The 23,123-nt window shown below is 32.6% G+C and overlaps 3 protein-coding genes across 5 annotated transcripts; all 3 read right to left on the reverse strand.

Moving 5' to 3' along the window:
• Positions 1-2,106: 2,106 nt before the first annotated feature.
• On the reverse strand, positions 2,107-9,617 carry LOC123888641. Its single transcript, XM_045937745.1, has 9 exons — positions 9,246-9,617; positions 8,969-9,158; positions 7,534-7,902; positions 7,196-7,455; positions 5,807-5,948; positions 5,227-5,598; positions 4,967-5,098; positions 4,767-4,895; positions 2,107-4,654 (listed from the first exon to the last, which is right to left on the reverse strand). Exons 2-9 carry the CDS (start codon positions 9,077-9,079, stop codon positions 2,399-2,401), a joined length of 3,771 nt encoding a protein of 1,256 aa, XP_045793701.1. The 5' UTR covers positions 9,080-9,158; positions 9,246-9,617; the 3' UTR covers positions 2,107-2,398.
• A 3,345-nt stretch (positions 9,618-12,962) lies between these two features.
• LOC123889974 (probable protein kinase At2g41970) lies at positions 12,963-16,764 on the reverse strand. The gene is made up of 8 exons (XM_045939508.1): positions 16,530-16,764; positions 15,991-16,152; positions 15,497-15,747; positions 15,260-15,386; positions 14,738-15,011; positions 14,357-14,489; positions 14,157-14,243; positions 12,963-13,379 (listed from the first exon to the last, which is right to left on the reverse strand). The coding sequence occupies exons 2-8, from the start codon at positions 16,088-16,090 to the stop codon at positions 13,254-13,256; spliced, it is 1,098 nt and encodes a 365-aa protein (XP_045795464.1). The 5' UTR covers positions 16,091-16,152; positions 16,530-16,764; the 3' UTR covers positions 12,963-13,253.
• A 1,658-nt stretch (positions 16,765-18,422) lies between these two features.
• Positions 18,423-21,882, reverse strand: LOC123889955 (E3 ubiquitin-protein ligase SINAT2-like). Of its 3 annotated transcripts, none has more exons than XM_045939482.1 (5): positions 21,663-21,882; positions 20,668-20,810; positions 20,278-20,572; positions 19,532-19,918; positions 18,423-18,916 (listed from the first exon to the last, which is right to left on the reverse strand). In XM_045939482.1, the coding sequence occupies exons 3-5, from the start codon at positions 20,500-20,502 to the stop codon at positions 18,596-18,598; spliced, it is 933 nt and encodes a 310-aa protein (XP_045795438.1). In that variant the 5' UTR covers positions 20,503-20,572; positions 20,668-20,810; positions 21,663-21,882; the 3' UTR covers positions 18,423-18,595. The 3 variants fall into 3 exon arrangements, with proteins under 3 accessions (XP_045795438.1, XP_045795439.1, XP_045795437.1); XM_045939483.1 differs by having other exon boundaries at positions 21,496-21,671; XM_045939481.1 differs by lacking the exon at positions 21,663-21,882 and adding an exon at positions 21,219-21,400.
• Between the last annotated feature and the right edge of the window lie 1,241 nt (positions 21,883-23,123).

A 23,123-nucleotide genomic window follows, 5' to 3' on the forward strand; every position in this document is an offset into this window, starting at 1 on the left:
ATATGCAGAAGTTGTCGGCTGCTTGTTGTGCACTGAGTAACAGCTCTTTTTTTGCCTTCTAACTGATATACTTGAAGGCCAAGCTTCAACATCAAGCAAGCATCTATAAAAGGCAATCAAATCCAAGAGAAAGAGCAAGAGTTTTCAAGCAATCTAAGTCTTACAATCACATTCAATCTCTCAAGCTCAAAACTCTTTTAAGTCACTCTATTTGTATCATATTCTGAGTATCAATCTCTTTTAGAGTGCATTCATCTAAGCTTCTCTTTTGTATTGAGTCTGAAAATAGCTTAGAACCAAATCAATCACATTGTAATTGCTCAAGTCAATACGTGACTATTGATCGAGTGTTTTTGGTCAAGGTGACTAGGAAAGTATAAAGCTCTAGGAGCTTTGGTAGTTGTTGATCTTAGGTCAATATCAAAGAAGAATTGTAGATCGTGGATCTGTAACCTTTAAGTGATTCTAGTCGATAAACTCACAGATGGTGGGGACTGGACGTAACCCAAAGATTAGGGGTGAACCAGGATAACTTTTTGTATTTATCTTCTTTCCGTTAACTTTTATTTTCTGCAACTGATTTACACTGCACAGATCATTCTTAGAACGATCTCACTGTGCACAGATTTATTTTATTTACTAATATTTTATTTTGTGTCTAAAGGTTAAATTTTAAAAGGGTCACAATTCAAACCCCCATTTCTTGTGAAAAACTTTGCTACTTCAGATTTTTCATAAATACCTTGATAAGTTTATGAATAAGACATAAAAATAAATTATTTTGTATAAGCTAAAAAATAAGTCAATTCAAATAGCCCCTTAAAACATGTTCTATAACAACAATCTTGTCAAAAATAAAAATCATGATGTCAGTCCAATTAATTCTAACAACTTCTCAAAATAACGTTTTAATGAAACATATTAACTTTGGAAAAAAAAAATTATAAGCAAAAATATTTTAACTTTGAAATTGAATACTTTACCGTTAGATTTAGAATCTATTGCTAAATCTAATAATGGTCCCAGCAGGAGTAGAGGATCATGTAAACTTTGGGTCTGTTCACTAAAACATCTATGACACTTCCTTCAAAAACTGGTCTGAAGACACTTATCAATGTTGCTCAAACAATTCCTCTTGAAAATATTTGCTAAGTTCCCTTCAAAAGAAAATCTGAAGCGCATCTATAAGCCTACCTAAATAACTGAACTGGTTCTTCAACACCACGCTAATAAATAACGCTATCTTGTACTATAAACTCCACAGTAAAGTGACATATCACTAAGTTCTCTCACTTAACTAAGCACCTTTATCTGCCATATAGCATTAAATCAACTTCAATCCTTGACTCCATCCTGTGCTCGAGTTTATCGATATGAGCCTAATGTTTCTTCTTCATATTTTTAAGTCCATCCTATTTTCTTTTGTAATTTTACCTTATCTGTTTTTGGCTTTTCTTCAAATTTTCAAAATCCATGTTCATCATTTGAAGTTTTTTCTTTTGTAATTTTACCTTATCTGTTTTCGGCTTTTCTTCAAATTTTCAAAATCCATGTTCATCATTTGAAGTTTTCGCCACCTATTTTAATCGTCGTTAGTCTCAAGACAGGAAATTAAATCACTAATCACTGATCCCTATAAAACCCCTTCACATTTCTGGTGTAAACAAGCCGGACAACCATGTTTTTTGTCCATAATAATGATTGAGATCTTAGAGGGTAGGTGACGTTACATAGCAAACTTTACAAACAGGAGCAAGTATTACTCTAGAAATACCTTAAGTTTCTCCTTAGAAAGCCGAAAGTGCCGAACAAAAGGAAAGACAGCAGACCAAGTATGAGTGAAACACTTCCAATCTACACATCAGCTTCCCGTTGGAAATGTTTGAGATTTAAACTCTCCAGGCATCAGATTTCACAATACTTTGCACACAAAAAATGCATCATGAAAGGATCTAAGTTTGAATTCAATTATCAGAACATTTTTCCATAGGAGAAAAATCATTAACCTGAGTAAAGAAAACATTTCAATCATAATGATAATGTCTGCTCAAAATCTCCAACAGAGCTTTCACTATGAAAATTGCTTTGTTGCAACAGAATAAAAAGAACTGCAAAGTAAACAAATGCTTCATCGAAACTTTCGGGTGATTATATCTTCACACAAAATAGTCAAGAAAAAAACCTTCAAAATCCAACACTCTCAATATTTCTCTATAACTAAAAAAATTCAGCACAAATTGGGCAACAATTAACTAATCAAGCTATATTTTAAAGTTGAAAATTGCTAAAGGAAGCTTATTGTTTACCGAATTACAAAGTATTCAAACCTCAGTTTATCATATATGAAAATAGGGACTGGATTCAGCAACAGCCACCTTATACTTCTCACTTTATCATTTTAGAAAATTGAAAACCTTAAGTTATTACTTGTAGCAAACAAATTGTATTCCTCCATGATGGTGGTCTCCTTTTTATTGCAAGTATGGAGCTTTTCGGCATGATCCACTGAACTTTTCAAGCTAAAATCACCAACAGCATTGCCATTTGAAGATGCCAAAGTCGATTTACAACCTGTTGAGAGGGCTACAGGACCACCAAAATGAAACAAGGAAAAGTCACCGTTATTCTCTTGTGACTTTGCAGAACGATCATGTTTAACTTCTCCACTGAACACTGGTTTTTTCAAATTATTTCCAGATGAAACAGCTCTTTCTGCAAAAGATCCATTAATATGCTCTTGCAAGGAAGCTGGCTTGGAAACTCGTATCCATTCATCTGAATTCAAGACATTAGCTCGGGCAACTGGCTGATAAACTGGAATGGCAGGGTTGAACAAGGGTGTTGGTTGCTGCAAGGAACCATACTGTAAGCAAAAGTGCGGGTCCTCATTTAAGCCATATCCAAGAGGGCCAGCATACAAGTAATGATTTGGGTGCGGGAAGGGCATCAACCCATTTGTTGGAGCTGCTGGCCATGAAACTGGATTTTGATGGAAATAACCCATTGTTGAAGGAGCTTGAAATGTTGGAAATTGAATATTTCGATTTGACACTGGAGGAAGCAGGATTTGAGGTTGAGAACACACATTAGCTGTGGAAAACCCATTATTAAAATTTTGGGCAATTTCCACAAAATTCCGTGATGCATCACTTCTTGTTCCATCCAAGGATTGACCAATCAGTGAACTTGAACTTTTGGACAAACTCTCACCATTTGCATTCTGGTTATTCTCCATGGCAACTTCATGACAATCAGACAGCACGCTTTCCACGCAAGCTGAAATATCTCTAACTTCAGATTGTAGGCTAATGTCTTCAGAATCTGATGTGGTTAAGGATTCTTGATTTTCTTGGTTTGATGAGGTTGTATTATTGTCACCCTCACTTAGACATGACGAGCAATTGTCAGAACTAAAAGTGCTACTTTGAGTAGGATCAGAAGTGTTCAAGGCAGAGTCTCCAGTTACGCATATTTCAGGAGCAACTTCCTTAGAGCTACAAGAACCTTCAATTTTAACTTGAAAATCATCTTCGCAGCCTGCATCCGTTCTACTTAAATTCTTTGAATTACAGTTCTCATGATCATTTTCACCTGAATCAACGCTTTCCCCAATAGATGACTTGATCAATTCAGACTGAGATTCTTGAACTTTAGTGGACCTCAAAATAACATCAGAATCTGAATTGCTATGGTGATATTTCTTCAGAGATTCCGTAGGCTCCCAAACCTTTTTGATTTGAAACAATTCCCTGCTGGGATAGTTCCCCAAAATGATTTTGCTTTTGGGTCTTCCATTATACTCATGCATGTAGTCTACTTGATTATACTTATTACCACGATAAAACTGCTTAGCAGGTTCAGATTGAGTAACAGGTTTTGACTCCCGACTAACTCTTGTCATGGGAGAATGTTGATTATTTGGACTACAGCTGCATGAATGAATATCACATCTGTCATTCATCCGGTTCTTGGAACTGTAAAACTTCTCGCCATACTTTGGACTGCCATTTCGACCATTGGATTTTGCAGGAACACTTGTTCTTGATTGCCTATTCGATCCACTAATTACTCTAGATGACGTCAAAAAACTCTCGCCATAATTTCTAGAATCGGTTTTGCCAACCATTGCACCATTGTCAGAAACAATGGCATATCGGTGCCTGTCAGACCACTTCATAGGCATATCATCCAGCTGAAATTCTTTCTTGCCTCCCAGACTTTGATGAGAAACCATTGATTGTTCAACTGTTGACTGCTGACCTGTCTCATCATTTGTATTGGAATTTTCTTCATCACAATCATCATCAGATAGGTGTTGTGTTCTCAAAGTATCATTCTCACTGGAGAACTCTTTATCTTGGATGTTAGGAGAATCGTCACTCAGAAGATTGACTTCATCTGTTTCAACAACTGAATTCCCGCAACTAATAAGATTATTTTGATCCATATCAGCACCTGCAGGCAATTCTTCTTTGGAGATTTCTGAAGAACCAAGTATATCATTTGATTCAGAAAAAAATTTGTCTTTATCTTTTTCCTTTCCTTTTAGTCTTTCCTTCCTCCGAAGTTTTTTCTCCCTTTCCTTCGCCCTTCTCCTCTCTTTGCGTTCTTCTTCTTCACGTTTTTCTTTTTCTTCTTCTTCAAGAAGTTTCATCTGTAGACAAAACCATTTAATTAGAATTTAGTAAGTGTAATTCAACATATAAACAAGAGTTCTTTTAATTAATCCCCAAAAGTCCTTTTCCAAAAATCATAATAACTAGGACCTGCTTTTCTAATGTAATGATTTCTTTGCAAGCAACATGCACTCGTTCCTCCAGCAGTTTTAATGCAAGACAGACAAATATGCTGTGTGCATTTTGGCGTGCCGTTCCTTCTCTGAAAGCTTTTTCAACCTGAAAGGATAACAGTCAGTGGCCGAACAAGACAGATTGCCTCAAGAAAATTAAATTAATGCTGAACATGCCTGCTCTTTGAAAATAACAGTAGCAGCATCTAGCAGAAATTCTCGAGCCAGTTCAGGGCTTTTTGCATGCTTTTGGGGACGAGAGCATTCTCCGTCAAGCTCGTTTCCGTCCTTGTCAACTGAATCATCATCCTAGAAGCATATATTATTAATAACATGTGAAACTCTTTCTGACAAATTCCTCGTGAATACTTATCAAAATCACACTAGTTATGGATAATTAGTAAGGAAGTTTATTTCCTTACTGAAACATGTATTACCTCTTCCTCCTCAGCCTCTTCAGCATGCTCAAAGAATCTTCGGATACTTTCCCCTTTCGTAATTGTGACATAACCATCTCCTACAATTAATCTGCAATGTACACACTGCTGACCTTTCAATGAGTGAGCCTTAACACAAAGTTCAGTACAGCGTCCATCTAATCTCCAAGCACGGAGACTGATGAAACATGCACTCAAACCACCAAGATCAAGGCTGCTGGCTTTGGCACATCCATTCAATCCAACACTTTTAAATTCCAAAATGTCGGATTTTCCTTCACTTGTACCCACAGCCCACTCAAAGTGATGGTATGTTCCCAAAGCATCTGGAAATGTCTGACGCCAATCAGCTTGAATTGAGTCATCAGTTACCTGATAAAAGATATTTGATGAATGTTGGTGTTAGGTAGAATATCTACTCGAGTTGTCAATGGTAGTTTTATAAAACAATATTTTCATATGAATGATACATGTAGACTGTTCGTCTAAAATCACAATCAAAACTGATTTTACAGGATAGAGCCCCTAAGATCTCAACCAAAACTGACATTACAACAGCATAGAAATATGAAAGTCACACCTCATACTGAAAGGCCGAGTCGGCAACACAAAACCAGCTGCTGCAACGAGGTTCTCTGCGGATGCGTTTCAGTTCTTTTAGTTCCTTGAATTCTCGAATAACATTTCTTCTACAATCTCGGCAAAACCTCTTGCTATCAAACCTGAAAGATAAATAGTAACTTATTAATGAAAGCATAAAACATGCTTAAAACAGGCATTATTATGTTTAAGTACAGAGAAAGATATATCTCAACAGAAATCATAATACTTCCTTGAAGCAAAGTTCCATATCAAGTTTCAAAGGATGAGAAAATAAATTAAATCATTCTTGGCATAAAGGAGTAGCACTGCCTTTATAATTGAATGAAAAATAAAGCAAAGTGATGGGAAAGAGTTGACTAAAGAATCAAAAGAAATTCATTTCTCTAATGGCATGAAGACCCACTATAAGATACTAGTAGGAAGCATCACCAGAGACAATGTTAGAAAATTATGTAAACGTGATAGAATATAAAGCATTGCTTTATTATTCCTTTGAAGTTCTTAACCCCCCAAGGTCCATGAATTAAGAATCCTCACAAAAGTAATCACCAACTGCATCTCAATATCGATAATAGCGTATCTGCTAATTTATCTTCTCAAAACTTGCATAACAACAACTTTTGGATAGCATGGTCCTTTTTATGTAAGTGTCTATGTTTACAGTCGACAAAGTTGTTAAATATGTCAGCGTAAAAAAAAGGTTATTAAATATGTAATTCTCTCCAACAAAATCATCTTTACTTACCCAAACTACTCATGTATCCCGCCCACATGTTCCCCGTTTGTACTATGTCATAAGTGACGGTTGTCATATCACAGTCTGAACCATTTTGGGTAATATTTTCTTATCATGCATTATCTAATCTATCTATCCTAAGAAAAAATTGGGACAAAACCATCATTATCAGATGAGTTCAGGCAAGGAATGTGATCTAGTAGATCCAACCCTTGGACAACAAAGCATACAGAAACAGAAAATAAGTGTATTCAACAAAGAACTGATTGTCAAAAACAAAGAACTGCAGACACATCATTGACAGACATAATACCATCTCTAAAATATTTCTTATACAACTGACAGTATTTTGGAAATATAAACTTCTCCAAACATATTTTACTCTACATTTCATGTATCAGGAGGATAATGTTGCTGATTATTATTTTAGTTCAATGTATATGATAGAGTTCTCTGTTCATCTTTTAGCAACAAACCAGCAGCCTCATTAATCATTATCATATAATCCAACAGATAGTTGATTACAGATCAATTGCATGTGAATGGTAAAAATATCCAGCACAAATAACAGATAACTCGGATCCTAATCATGATAGTGATATTCAGTGTAAGGAATATACAAATAGATACCTGTACATAAGTCTCTCAATAAAATCATCTTCCTTCATCCTTAGAAGAGAAAATCGAGTCTCCTCTCCAAGCGCTGACCAAAAATCTACCAGTGTATCACATGAAAGTCTGGCAGTATGCAAGGCACATGTTTCTCTTGTTCCGTGCCCTCTGCCATAACTCGCTATTCCTTGGCTAATCCAACCACGGCCTGCCCCACCACAGGCATCAGGATAAAGCAGTTCTCTTTCCCGCTCCCTAGCACGTGCCCCATCAAAGACCTAACAAGAGCAAGTGTTTAGCAACCAAAGAGGGAAAAAGAATTGTGTGAGGGTCTAATGTAAATGTGCTTCACTTACAATTTGCAATCCTTTTAGAGACTTTGAATACAAGTAGCAGTTCATAAGTGTTAATGAGCCCTCGCGCGTTATGGTCAGGCCTCCCCAAGGATGGGCAGATGGATCTTGAATTTCATCCTGGTGCCCTTTTATAGCACTTGATCCGCCATTTTTTTGCTTTTTCAAACCTCCAAGTTTGTTGCAAGGAAATTGAGCACCCGACCCTTCTTGCTGCAAAGATTTTGCATACATAACAATCTGCAAAAACCCTTCAAGAAGCAACCCATTGCACCTGGAGCAGTACATATTTTTACGGGCTTGCTCAAAAAGGGATTGCTTGTCAATCCTCAGGAGTTCTTGCCGATCTTGTAGCGACAATTCACTCCAGAACTGTATCAAAATGACATAAAACACCGAATAAGAGACAGCGTAAGTATGTCAAAAGTCGCAATTTGATCAAGAGAATATATGCAACATAGACCAGGTCAGAAACAATTCACTGTTATCTAATATCACTTCTCCAATGGATAAACTTTCCATTTCTCCACCTATATTGCGGCGTCTTCGATAGTTGCTAACAATCATTGATAAGATACGCACAAATATGACAATGACACAATTACAGTGCGAAATAGACAGTGGAATATGACAATTATTCAAACTATAAGACAAAGATGATACCTAGAAGGGATATAACATGAAAAACCAATAAACATTAACAAAAGCACAGCTAAAATTATCATAGACGGAGATGTTTCAATATTCAAAATGTGTCATTGTAAATAAATGAACGAAAAATAACAATATTTATCTGGTTACGTAATATCATATCCATATTGGCATCTAAATATAAAAAAACGGAAAGTTGTAAAACACAAGCCAGTCTATCCAAAGTATCCATCCAACGAAAACACAAGTCCAGCACTGTTACGGCTAACCAGTCTAACGATTGTGTACTTAACTGTATATTAACCACTGAATCGGTTAAATGCATCACTAATGCCAACCCTAATGGGATGAAAGCATTTGCCAAAATGGTAAATATTGAAAGTCCCACATCGAATGTTCGATGGTCAAAACATGTGTTTATAAGCAGAAGCAAACCTCTGCTTGCAAGCCGTTTTGTCAGATTGAGTTAGGCCCAGCCCAAATTCTAAAAGTAAATATGACACCAGGGTTTTTCATTCCATAGCCTTTACCAGGCACTGATATGAAAATTAAACTGAATAACATTAATCAAAACATAAATATGCGTCTATGAATAATAAATACATCAAAACCCCCAGAAAAAAAAATCCAAAAACAGGTTCAACTGTAGGATCCAAAATACAAAGGCAAACAAATCATCACCAATTACACAGTAATCAATACAAAACAGTGATCTAGCAGTAATCTTAAACTAATTAAACTAAAAATATTAAAAAATCCAAAATAAAATAAATAAATTATATTATACCTTCTGAAGCTGATTGAAGCTAACGTCGGTACAATTGTTAGACCAAAATTGATTAACAGAAGAAGCATTAGTAAATTGTTGATTCCCGTTCGGTATTGCTGGCATTTTCATAGTGAGCGATGGTTCATTCAACGATTGTTACACAGTTTTCATATCAATTGAAACAAAGTCTGCAAAATTTGATATCAATCTGATACAAAAAAGTAAACAAGCACAAATAAATTAATAAATCGAAACCGCGAAGTAGATCGAAATGGTTATTGAAACTGAAACTTACGGCGGAAGAGTTGACGGAAACGATGACGGAAACCGATCGAGAAGGTTCGAGAATTGTGTGATGTAAGGGTTTTTGGTGGATGACGGTGACGATGACGGTGACGACGAGATTTGGAGTTGTGAGACTGCGTGTGTGAAGGAATGAATGAATGAATATATATATTGGTAATGGAAATTGAAATGCTTGTGGTTGATCGATTTATGAGGCGCGGTTAAATTTTATGAAGAACAAAATAAAAGCCCATTTATTTTTCTCCTTTACGACAAAAACAAAATAATTAAGTTACGTTGACTTTTTTAAGTTTTAGAAACTATCTGATTGATTTGGTGAATTGCAAACGACTTTGAAGTGAGTTTTAATCCCTTGTAGTATGTAGTTTATAAGGAAAATGATAGATATTATGGAAAGACGAAAAAAATGAAACGCGAAGGGTTAACAACTCATTGGATGTGCTAACCGTATTTTCCGCGCCAAAGCTATATAATCGACATGTTGGCATTTCTTGTCATTTGTTTGTAATATGTTTCGTATGACAAAAATAAGTAATTGAGTTACGTTTGGCTCGACTTTTTTATGTTTTAGAAGCTATTTGATTGATTTGACGAATTGCATTCGACTTTGAAGTGAGTTTGAATCCTATGTAGTATATAGTTTATAAGGAAAATATGATAAATATTATGGAAAGACGTCAAAAATGAAACGTGCAAAGAGTTAACTCATTGGATGTGCTAACCGTATTTTTCGCGCCAAAGGTAACCGACATGCTGGCGGTTGTTGTCATTTGTTTGTAATATGTTTCGTAATATATGGTATTTCTCAATTTATAATCTTATTATTTACATGTGATCAAATGTGATACTTTTTTATTTACGTTTCACACTCAAATAATCTTCTTCCGATGTGTGAATTCTTCTATTCATATGATGATAAAATGATAAATATTATGGAAAGACGACAAAAATGAAATGTGCGAAGGGAAGGGTTAACTCATTGGATGTGCTAACCGTTTTTTCCGCGCCAAAGCTGTATATAACCGACATGTTGGCGGTTCTTGTCATTTGTTTGTAATATGCTTCGTAATATATAATATTTCTCAATTTATAATTTTATTATTTACATGCGATCAAATGTAAAACTTTTCTTATTTACATTAACTCACAACATCAACAAGACACAATGACACGTTGTCTAATCAGCACATTGTCGTAAAGACTTTTAATGCAAATAATGGATTATCTTTGGATTGTGAGGAGAGCTTGAAACACAAGAAAATCACTACATTTAATATACGAGTGTCTCATTATATATTGTTTAACACTATATTTTTGTTCAGTACGAGACTTAGGTACCATTTGGCCTAACTTTTTTATGGTCTAAAAGCTACTTTAAAATAAAGTTTAAAATAAGTGCTTTATAAATAAAGTTAAAGTTGTTTGGTGATTTCATTTTTAAAAAACTTAAAATAAATTATAATTTAAAATTTGTTTGTTAAAATATTTTATGAAATTTATAATAATATTAAAAATTATTATAAACAAATAAAATAATTAAAAAATATAATTAACAAATATTAACATTTTGTGTGCAATAATTTAAAAATATAATAAACAAATATTTTAACGAATAGTATTTTATAAAATCTACCGTTTAATTATAAGTATATATTATTTAGATCATTTATGTAAAAATTTACACAAATCTAAAAAATTTGATAGCAATGTTGTATCCCCTAAAACTATGAATCTTGTTTTTAAGAGAATTAGTTTTGCCATTTAACCGTTTGCGCCTTTTATTCATAATTTCATATGTAATTATCCTATATTTATTAATGAAAATATTATCCTATATTTATTAATGAAAATTCATTTGATACGTTATTGATATTCATAAAAATAAAAAATATTCAATAAAAATGCATAAGTTCTTAATTTTAGATGTCTCAATAACATATAAAATAATTTTAAATTTGTGTAAATTTTATATGAATAAGCTAACAATATAAATTTTAAATTCATTAAATATTTTATAAAATTTATATTTGTTAAAATGTTATTTTTTTATAATGTTAAAATGTTAATATGTGGCCATAACATTATCGGTCTAATTTTATCCATAATATATATATATATATATATATATATATATATATATATATATATATATATATATATATATATATATATATATATATATATATATATATATATATATATATATATTGAAATGAATAATTTTGTAGTTTGAAGAAGAAAAATACTACTATGCATGGTACTACATTTTATTTGATTATTTTAAATAATAGTAGTATATATGTGACTGTGAAAATTAATAAATTGTTCATTTTTCAAAATAATAATATTATAATAATGAGTAAAAAAAATTATAATAATAGTGCACATGACTTGTGAAAATTAATAAATTGTGCATTTTTCAAAATAATAATATTATAATAATATGAGTAAAATAATTATTATAATAATAGTGCACATGACTTGTGATCAAGAAAAGTAAAAATAATGGTGCACTGTGCACATATGAGTGCCGTGAATATCACAAATATATGATTTGCATTTGCTTTTGGTGGGATTCGAAGAGGTGAACCACCGAAAAGCTAATTTTACTCAGAAAAAGTTAAAAATATTAGCTTTGCCAATTGATGTATTTTACACATGAAAATAAGCAACTTTTTTTTATCAAGTACTTTTAAAAAAAATTGTTTGGCCTGACTTCACCTTTTTTGGAGTAAAAAGTCTAAAATAAGCTGGGCCAAACAGTACCTTAATACTCGAACAAGTGTCTTTGAAGTTGCGCGCAGAAGATATTCGATTTACACCAAATACTCGAACAAGTGTCTATTACTTAGATAATCTCCAACACAAGTAATTAAGTGCCTTAAAAATAAACAATGCAATTTAATGTATTTGCCATTAGAGTATAGTGAAGGACCAAGTTGATTCCTTAATTTTATGAAACATAAATTATATAATATACCCTAAAAAGAGGGTTCCTTACGTTAGTCCAATTGGTAAGGAGATGACTTATACTCTACAAGGGTGTGAATATCTTGTTGGTGCTAATTTGTAAGTATCTAAGTCTTGAGACTTGCTCTTACCTTGACGACCCACTGAGATCTGGGTTCACCTTAACTTTGTTGTATAAAACAAAAATTCATCAAATTTTAAACAGTATTTCTAACTTTTTAATTTCGATATTTCACATATCTTTTTATTTTAGGAAATTACTTCTCGTCTTAATATCTCAATTGAAATTAATATTTACCATATTTAGATTTGTTCGTTGGATTCGAGGAGTATCTTTTTTTAATAGGTGTCCTAGCTTTATTAGCAATATTTTACTCGCTGATTTGTTGTTGGAGGTCTCCGTCTCTCGTGTCATTCCGTTATAATTTTTCTTTTTTCGGGCCTAGGCCATCTTTGATATAATAAAAAAAATACTCATTGACTTCGTTGACTAATCTTAGTCAAGGAGTCTAATTGACTATCTTTAGTGGGATCTCACCTCTCAATGATATCACAATTTTTTTCTATTCACAACAAGACCCGAATTCAAACTACTAAAAGATTTGTGTCAAATTTCACTTGAACTAATATAATAGTGATTTCTCATATTTCTCTTTCTTTTTTTTTACAAGTATTGATTTCTCATCATAATTATTATATAATATCATGTAAAAATATAGAAACATTGAATAAATAATTATTTAAAAAATGAAAATTGCAAGCATTGAATAAAGGACAAGCAATACAACGAAAAAAAAATAAAAAAAATAATTATGTGTAATATAGCTGTCAGTGATTAATGTACAATAGTCTATAGAACAAGCTAAGCAAATTAAAAGGACGTTAAGAATATTTTCAACTATGGGCAAGGTCTTTTTTCCAATGATCTTCAATCATGCATTATAGGTACATAGTACTACATACATAGGTGAACTTTATGCACAGAATTGTTATGACACTTGATAATTTAATGACATGACAATGTCAATCAAGCATTAGATTCAGGACCAGCCGGTTTTGCATTGAGAAGTGGCTGGAGAGCTTTAACAACAATTGTCATGTTTGGCCGGAAATCAGCTTCATACTGAACACACAGTGCTGCAACAGCTGCCAACTACATTTTTCACATCAAATGATTAGTCACATAATTAGAGTATCTCTGAAATTAACTTTTCAATTTAAGACATGTTGGTTGAAAAAATTATTTTATGTTTTTATTTTCTATTCTCACTTTAATGCAAAATTGCTATGTGTTAGTATAAGTTTGTTTCATGTTTTTAAATATTTGAGAATTAGTAAATGCATTTTCGAAATTCTAAATTGTCATTTAAAATAGTTTTCTCTACTAGCTTTTGTTATTAGAGACTATGACATGACACGTCAATTGAACATGTTATATTGAATATTGATCTTATATCAGCTCACTAGAGACTAATCTGCATATAAAATTTATGTTATCTTAAGAGACAACTTTTCCAAATTATCGACAAATATGTTCCCTTAAGAGATCTAAATTTTATAGGCAAATTAGTCTTTTGTGTGATGACATTAATATGGAATTAAAGTCCAAGGTCAACATATATTTTGTTAATGTGTCAAATCAAACTAATCTCGAACGATGCAAGTTGATAGAAATACTACACTAATGTACTGTATTTGTCAATTTGCAAAATTCAAAAACTATTTGACCAATGCGCTTATAATTTTGATGACTAATTTGCCTATTTACCGATTTGTACACATTATTTGCACTATTTCCCTTAAAGATATTTGAAAACACAACATAATGAAAACAAGTGAAAATTTTACAATTAGAAGTAAAAATAAAAAACAAAAACAGCACACATTTTCTAAATCCAAACAGACCATTCAAAAAAATGAAGGAGCAAACCTTAGCAATTGCCTTTGGAGGGTATTCATTGTTTAGCTTAGGATCCACACATTGTTTCACTTTGTCCTCACTCAACCTTGGAGTTGCCTAAAATAGTATTTTAGAAAAAAAAAGAAAAAAAAAACTTATTGGCTAAAGAATAGATATTATACTACAACAATTAAACCTGAGAAGAATAATCAAATTGTGAATAATCATACCCATGTCACAAGACTTTGTTGCCCTTTAGGCATTGTGTGGTCTACCGGCTTTCTTCCGGTCAAGAGTTCTAAAAGCACAACTCCAAAACTATAAACATCACTTTTTTGTGTTATCTGTCCGGTCATGGCATACCTGAAGATAAAAGTAAGCATTATTAAAACTAAACAAGAAAACATATTAACCTCAATTATTTCTTAATACAGAAAAATATAGTGTATATAGTATATTTATGTCTACATACCATATTCTTCATTTTGCATACAAGATTATGGCTTTGATTAGTTATGTGACAAATTATAGTATAAGAGTTATATATCATTATTGACCATATAACTTGATCTTAAAAGAAAGTATGAGGAATGTAAAATTAAAAGGTATACTCTGGAGCATGATAGCCAAATGTTCCCAAGACTCTTGTCGAATGTAGACGAGCTGCGGTGTCAGAAGACTGATTTGTCAAGCTGAAATCAGCAATCTTGGCCTCATAGTCATTAAACAGCAAGACATTGCTGGATCGAACATCGCGATGAACAATAGAAGGTTGAACCTTTTCATGAAGAAACTCTAGCCCTTTTGCTGCACCAAATGCAATTTTTGCTCTCTGATTCCAGCTTAAAACTGGACCAGGTTCAGCACCTTGTACACCTTTTCTTCCTGCAAAAATCAAAAGCCTTTGTTTCATTCAAGGAATCAAGAACCTATATCCATAACAAAATAAGCGCTATCAACGCATTTTGTAACACTATTTCCAACACACTCTCGAGAAATGACTTTCGCTAAATCATGTGGATTCCACACAAATTTGGTGGAATCTACATGAATTTTAACCAGACGTGTTTGAAAAAACGTTAAAAGCCGTGTTGGTAGCATTTCTCGATAAAATTATATGGTTATAGGCCTACCATGTAATACATCATGCAAAGAACCCAAACTTGCATATTGATAAACCAAAATTTTGTTGTCTGCTTCTAGACAATATCCAATCAACTCCACAAAATTGTCATGCTTGAGTCTTGAAACAACTGATAACTGCACAATCCAAAGTAACATAACACAATTTAATGTGACAACACCAAGAAGAGACAAAACATTTCTTCAACATATATACAATATGGAAAGGAAAATAAGAAAAAGATTACCTGGGCGGCGAAATCGTCGTTTTCAGGTTCAGAACCAGAACTGGTATCAAGTTTTTTAATTGCAGCTTCAGTATCATCACTTAATTTTGCATAGTAAACCCTTCCATAGGAACCTTCACCAATGAAAGCCTTTGTACCAAAGTTACCCGTTAACCTATTTAACTCATCCAATGATATAGAGGGTATCTCAATTGGTAATACTTTTTGTGGACCACCAGTCTTGGCAATATTGCTCCTTGGTTCTCCTCTATCTATATTCACACAAGACTAATGTAAATTATCACATCACTTTATAAATGATAATTGAATGATGGTTGCTCTTTGCCCTCCTGAATTGCTCACACCAGAAAACACATTACCGGGAGATATCTTCTGGTAAAATTTACAGAAGATACTTCCTGGTAGACGGGTGGACATGGGGGGATTCTGATCAATTTTGGGGAGAGGGGGCGAGAGCAACCATCTAATTGAATAGATAAAAATGAAGACACTACCTCCGCCACCGCCATATGAGTTACCCCCTCTTGATGGTGCAGTGTATTGGTTTGCAGGTGGCCCGCTGGTATCTTCTTCCGCGCCTCCGCAACACAACATACTTCAAATACTCCTAGGTGCACTCTCAATAACCCATTGACAGTAACTAATTAATGAATCACCTGAAAACAAGACAACTTAGTACACCAATTGATAAAAAATAAGACAAAGCACATTGTGCAATTAGGGAAGAATAATATTCATAGCTTTGCATATCAACTATCAAATCACAATAACTTTTCTCTAATTAAAACATAACCATTTAAATATCCCTTATCATTAAGGCACAAACATAGAATTCATACACATTATGCAAAAATGATAGCCACATTTAAGAAATACTAATAAAATTATTGTGTATGGACAAAAATAAAACGGAACTGCATAGTTATAATTGTGTTTTGGCATTATACAAACAAAATTTACATGAAAAATAACTGCATTGAAAATTAAAACCATTGATTAAAAGAAAATGAAAGATATAAAATGATTATATTACCTTTAATTCGTTACCTGATCAAACTGGAAGATCGATGAGACAATAATTTGGCAGAGAAAGATAGGTTGAGAGAATTATATTGTATGCAATTAATGCAATAATAAGAAAAAGAATTTAGGAATAGAAATGCATGCAAAAGAAGGAGTTTAGTTTGGTTTTGGAAGAAAGGAACAAGTTTTGTTGTATTTTCCAGGAATATCGGTTGGTGATGAAAATATGTGACAATAGATGCATGTCATTCGCTAGTTATAATCTATTTTTAGTGCTCTCTTCATGCTTTGCTATTCTCATTCATAGACAGCAAAATACAACATCAAATAATAAAACTATATGCTTTGCACGTTCTATTTTGCTTTGGTTATAATAAAACCATATACAATATATCATCATCAGTGATTGTGATTTACATTTTAATATTAGCTGTTATAAATAAAATCTATGGATCAATATTCTTTACATCATCTTCAATGAACTAAATCACTAATTATGGACCAACTAGTTTTAGTGTAAAAATAAAACTTATAAAATTTTATGTATATGCTCTAGAGATTCAAAGACGAACTAATCAATTGTTTTTGTCGATATTAATCTTTTGGGATTGTTGTTCCGGTACAACCAAAAAGTCTCATTATTTGAGAATTGAGGTTAAAAGTAGTTTATATATAACAGTCACACTCTTCAACCTACCGATGTGTTTTTTACAAAAAACAAAATTGTGAGGATTCACACCCTGCTCAAAGTTGGCAATACCTCAGAACGTGTTTGCGGGTTCGATTCCCACATACGGTGACATTGCTCTAAACAAGACGAGATAGAACAAGATTACTCTAGTTATGGTGTTATGGTGTTTGTCGTTCCCATAACAAATATGGGGAATTGATAATATTTGTCCATGTGTCTACATTTTTTCAATATACAAGAATCATGTATAGATGAAAGAGTATATTTTTTTGTCAAATAGTCTAATGACTAAAATTCCACCCTTAAGGTCAACAAGTAGAGTATCCGAAGTTCGAAACTTGATCCCTATACATATAATGCGATGTTCTTATTAACTGAGTTAAACTCACTTCAACGACAAAAGAGTATTTATTAACAAATACATGCATGTAGCATCTTCTATAAAATCATGCACCATGTGTGAAAAGAAAAAAAGAAAAACTAAAAAGACTATCAAGGATAGCCAACATTTATTGGGTCAATTTTCCTTTATTCCAGTATGTCCAGATTACAAATCATTTCAAGCTTGTTCTAACTATTTTACTACATTCAACCCACTTGGGTTGGTCCGGTGATATTGACTTGGGACATGAAAATATGCTCCTCCTTAAGGTCTCAGGTTCAATTCTCTCTGGTGTCAATTTGGGTGGGCTAATTTAACTTCTTAAAAAAAAACTATTTTACTACATTCCAACAGTTGCTTTCTGCACTCCCCTGTTTTCCTCATATACTCACCAGTCACCTCTCAGCTGCAATTTTTCCCCAAATACCTCCAATTTGCAAGTTTACTTTGACATCACATATATTTTTGACTTATACACTTCGGAAAGCATGACTTTGAATGTATGGAAAATGTTTCTTAAAGTTAAATAATTAGAAGTCATTTTAATATTTTGAATTTTGATTTCAATATAGTCATTCATTTTTATATGAAATCCTGAGTCACAACTCCACACGAACGACCCATCGAGTTATAACTTACATTGGTGAATCGGACCAACACTTATCTTACACCAACAAGGGGTCGCTTTTGCATTTTTGTGTTATGAATTTTGTAATTTTGTCGAGATCATACTCAAAAATATCCTTCATATATATTATAAATAATTTTACATCTCAAAAAGTGTAATTGAAAGAGAAAAGTAAAAGAAAGCTGAAGGACAAAATCACAAGTAACCTTTCAAATCTAAGATGTGTGGAATTAAAAGAGAATCTGTATATGGAGAGATAAATAGAGCATTAGTGATACACTTTGCCAGAGACCAAAATCTTACAACAATCCTTAACAAGCTCTATACAATGATCACTTCAACATCCATAATGCTTAATTATATATTTTACATATCTCAATCTTCTTTCCATATACGACCAGTGATTCTCAACTTCAACTCCTGTTTATCGCCACCAGAAAAATAAAGGGCTTGATTTCTCTGAATTATAAGTCCGTCTTGACTGTCTCTAACTTTACTATGACTGTCACGAATGCTCCGAGGAATTCCTTGCCATATAAGTTTGCGCCCGTTTGCACCGACTTCTAAGCTGTAGCTGAATTTTTTTGATTCGTTGTCATCGCCCATAAACCGTAAGAAGGCCATAAAAACTGGAGCCGTGCCAAGCTGGAAAGCCTCAAAGTGCAAGCAAAAATGCTTTCCATAACAATTGAAAACCTAAAAAGCAAGATAATTTGAAATTCAAACCATCAAAACTATAGCTACTTTCTATTTCCCCCTATAATTTGTAGTATCTAATAAATCTTAGTCACAAAATTAAAAATATTCCAGAGATCACAATAACATTCAGAAGATGAAAGGTGAACTTTGTAAACCATAGCTTTAACCTTGCAAATGTTTAGATGAAGATCAAACAGGACAAAAGTTCAACCATGCAATTAAACTTGATGGCTTAAAACTTCAAACTCGTCGAATTCAGTTTCATGGTTGAATTTGAACTCATCAATGAGTTCAAATTATTCATCAAAAGTCAAAAGAGCACATGCAGACATGTAACTTGTAAGTCATGTGACATAAAGCATGATTAATCAAGAAACAGCCAACACCACTTGAAGATAAACTAAAATAGTACATAAGTTTTTTGTGTGAATAGAAGACAAGGCAATGTGTGCACACAAAATTAAATGTCACGTGTTATAAGATACAGTATAGAGTGAGAATTTAATTATTATTAAATAATAAAAATAACATGCAAAAATGCTAATCTAAAAGATTTAGTCAATCAAACGAACAAACAGGCCAATTATTATAATAATTCATTAAATAACTTACAGTTAGCATCCATGTAGCATTTTCAACTTCATGTGGATTTGTTTTGACATATCGATGATTGAATGTAAATCCATCATGCATGTCAACCTTGTGGTCATGCTTGAGATGGGCAACAAGATATGAAATATCACCAATTGCAGAGCACTCAGATCCAGCATAGGGACAATTGTAAGGACGAAATCCGCAATTTTGCTCGTGCTTAAGTTTAGCATAGTAAGGAAATATATCACTACAACCTAGACTCTGATATCTGCAAGGAAGCTCCAAAGATTCTGCGACTTTCTCAAGAGCTAAACACCTTATATTTCCAAGATCATGGTGACATGTTGGGCAGATATTATGAACTTCAATCTTACAATTTGAACATAATGTATGGCCATTTGGACACTGAAACATAGAATACAGACATAAAAGAAACATTAGAAATATATATTTAGCCGAAAATTACAATTCTGGTAAACTAATATTGGAACTAAACTCACCTTAGAATTAGAAAATGACAATGAAATACCTATAAACTAAATGCTTTTATCTGTTTATTATTGCTCGGTATGACTCCAAAAAATTCACTTGCTTAACTTTGTTAAACTCAACCAACTATCACATAACTCACTTAACAAATAGATTAAAAAGATAACTGTGATAACTTCGTAACTTTCATGTGTGCAATATTGCATTTGAGAACAGGATTTTTCCAAAACACGAATGGACACTCGAAGAAAAGAAAGAAATTGCAAACACGTCACCTGGTGAATTGGGGGATACATCAAATTTTTGCAGACAGGGCAGCCAAGTAAGTCATGCACACCATTCTTTGAACTAGTTCCATTCTTTCCATTCAACCCAACACTAGTAGATTTTGTAAGTGTACTGTTAATCTTGGCCTCAGATTTAGCCTTGCCAGTTTCATAATCTGATGACATCACGTGAGATTCAAGAACTTCTTTGAAAATACTGCCTCCAGGAGCCATTTCTGACCCGATCTAAGAGATTTCTTTCCAATTTTGTCGGGTTTGAGTTTACTTTTATGGCATGCTACAACTGTTAAATAGAAAAATGGTCAGAATAATTATAAAATTCAAACACACACAAAACACAAGAACAATTACGATGCAGATTTTCAGTCAGAATAATACCTTATAGAGTTTCCCTAGGATAATTTAACACGAGTAAGCTACATTCACGCGCAACAGTCTCTGGCCAACACTTATCATGTAAACGATATTTTACTTTTGGCAATGCTCGCCAAGATTCAGTGAGTCAAGAAAAGCGAACACGCCTGAAACATGACAACAACATCAAGCAACATAGTTACATAGATAGAAGTACAATCTGTAAACAAAACCTCTCAAAATCAAAACAACCCATAGATGGATAAATTTTAACACTTTTTGCATGCTATAATAGAATAAACATCATAGCCAAAAACACAAAATCATAAGGGTAAACAATGATTACATCCCAGATCCCCTCATCTTAGTGCCGTATTTTTATCGCAACAACATGTCAGCAAACAGATTATGCTTCATAATCTCAATCTGCAGTGTTGTGCTTTCAATTTTACAAGACGGCCGAGTTATAGCACAGATTAACATCCCATATCCATAAACCAGATCAAAATGATACAGAAAATTATCAGAAATTCAACCAACCATCAAAAGTAAAGTTATCTTTGCAAGAACACTACCTTTTAGCAACAACCAAACCAATCAAAAACTGGAACAGAACAAGAGATTAAAAAAATGAAATGTAAAATCTCAAAAACCACAATTTTAACAATTCATCAGAAATAAGTATCCAAAGCAACCCATAAATAGAATCAAAATTCAAAAATCAATAAAAAGTGAACAAGTAAAGACAAATATAAACACAAAAAGTTCAAAACCATACCAATCAAAGGAAAAAGCAAAAACACATAAGATGTAACCAACGTGAAAAACAAAATCTTGAATAAAAACAAATACCGAATTGAGAATTCCAAGCCATATCTGTGTCCGTGCGTGTCACGAACAATTAATTAAAATCAATAAAACAAAAAATTAATTTAAAAAAAAGAAGACATAATTCAAAAATGAAACAAAAGACGAAAAACGTTTCGAAAAAAGAGCTCCGGAAGATGCGGAAAAATTACCATATTATTGAAATTGAAGATCAAAAAAGCGTGTCTTGTTTGTATCGATTATTGATTGATGTTGAGTTGACCAACACAACAACAACGTTGTTTCTTCTTTTCGAAATCGTGTGAAGAAAAAAAATCTTGTTTTCTGCTATGTTTCTTTCGTTATTTATTTATCTTTCTCTCTCCAGTTTTTTTTTTTTTTTTTAATTTGAATGTTGGGAAAATAAAAAGTAATTTTAGGTATTAATTTTCTTGGTATCAATAATTCAGAATTCAAATCGTTTTAATTATTAGTACTAAAAAAAAATTATATAGACGAAATGACAAGTTATTAGAATCTCACACACACGAAGTTGAGTGACTGGGGATTGAAATCAGATTATGAGGTCGGGTTTAAATTGCAAAGTAAGATTGACCAAAAATTATTTTCATCACAAGTCGAATTTAATTCTTCAAATTATTTAGATAAGATTTTTTTTATTTACTATCTGATTTCCAAGAGAAGAGTCGGGATAATCCAAAATACGACAATAAAATAAATAAAGTTTGATTAAAAATTATTTTCATTAAAAATCAAACTCGAGTTATTTCAAACAATTCGTTATGGGAGCTTACTATCATCAATGTCTTAGTTTTTGGGTAATTTTTTTTTGTACAAAGATTTTTGGGTAATTTTTTTGTCAAGTGGTTTAGTGACTAGAAATTTCACCATTAAGGTGGATAAGTGATATGAAAGCTCAATCTCTACATATACTCCTTTCGGCCACAATTATAAGCAAAAAAACACTTTTTAAATTTATAGAAAAAATAATGTATTTGGTCTATATATATTATTGACAAGATACATTACTTTTTCAATAAACCTAAAAAATAGATTTTTACTTATAATTATGTCCAAAAAGAGTATAATGTAATGTCCCTTCGACCGAGCTATTTTCACTTAACAAATTTTGGGTAATTTCATTTCATGGTTTTTGTGTTGTCTGGTTTTTATTTTTCTTGTGTTTGGCACCAAAACGATACGTTGCCAAGACAAACAACAAGGTGGTCCTGTGACTCTTCCCGCACGCGACGTTTAAAAACATTATTAAAAGTGAAGAAAAAAGAATTGTCTTTTTCTTTTTTTCAATTTTTTTGTTCTTTTTCGGTTTTTTTTTTTCTTCTCTTTTTTAACCTTTTTCTTATGTCCCTTCACATCAGTTTTCTTACATTTGTAGTTTTTCCATTAATGAAAGGGTAACTTTTGGGACCAATTATCTACTTCACTTGATTAGCGATCTCATACGTTAAAAAATGATCGAGCAATTCTTATTTATACGGTGTAGTTTGATTAATTTTATATAGTTTTGATTTCAACAGTTTACTTTTTATAAGACGGTCAATAATGATTATTGCGTTAACACAGTAACACCACCGTGTAATTCACTTCTTAATTTTTGCAAATATTTTTTTAAAAAAAATCAAAATGATAGA

The sequence above is a fragment of the Trifolium pratense genome, linkage group LG6 (genome assembly GCF_020283565.1).
Source record: "Trifolium pratense cultivar HEN17-A07 linkage group LG6, ARS_RC_1.1, whole genome shotgun sequence".
NCBI classification, from domain to species: Eukaryota; Viridiplantae; Streptophyta; class Magnoliopsida; order Fabales; family Fabaceae; genus Trifolium; species Trifolium pratense.

Coding starts and splice junctions, on each gene's coding strand:
- LOC123888641 (XM_045937745.1), bottom strand. CDS start 9,079: ATGAAAATGCCAGCAATACCGAACGGGAATCAACAATTTACTAATGCT. Junction 5,949..7,195: donor ATTGAGAGACTTATGTACAG/GTATCTATTTGT, acceptor TTTATCTTTCAG/GTTTGATAGCAAGAGGTTTT. Junction 5,099..5,226: donor AAGAGGCTGAGGAGGAAGAG/GTAATACATGTT, acceptor ATATGCTTCTAG/GATGATGATTCAGTTGACAA.
- LOC123889974 (XM_045939508.1), bottom strand. CDS start 16,090: ATGTTGTGTTGCGGAGGCGCGGAAGAAGATACCAGCGGGCCACCTGCA. Junction 15,748..15,990: donor CTCATATGGCGGTGGCGGAG/GTAGTGTCTTCA, acceptor GTGTGAATATAG/ATAGAGGAGAACCAAGGAGC. Junction 15,012..15,259: donor TTTGCATGATGTATTACATG/GTAGGCCTATAA, acceptor TGATTTTTGCAG/GAAGAAAAGGTGTACAAGGT.
- LOC123889955 (XM_045939482.1), bottom strand. CDS start 20,502: ATGGCTCCTGGAGGCAGTATTTTCAAAGAAGTTCTTGAATCTCACGTG. Junction 19,919..20,277: donor TGTATCCCCCAATTCACCAG/GTGACGTGTTTG, acceptor TCTATGTTTCAG/TGTCCAAATGGCCATACATT. Junction 18,917..19,531: donor ATGCTACATGGATGCTAACT/GTAAGTTATTTA, acceptor CTTGCTTTTTAG/GTTTTCAATTGTTATGGAAA.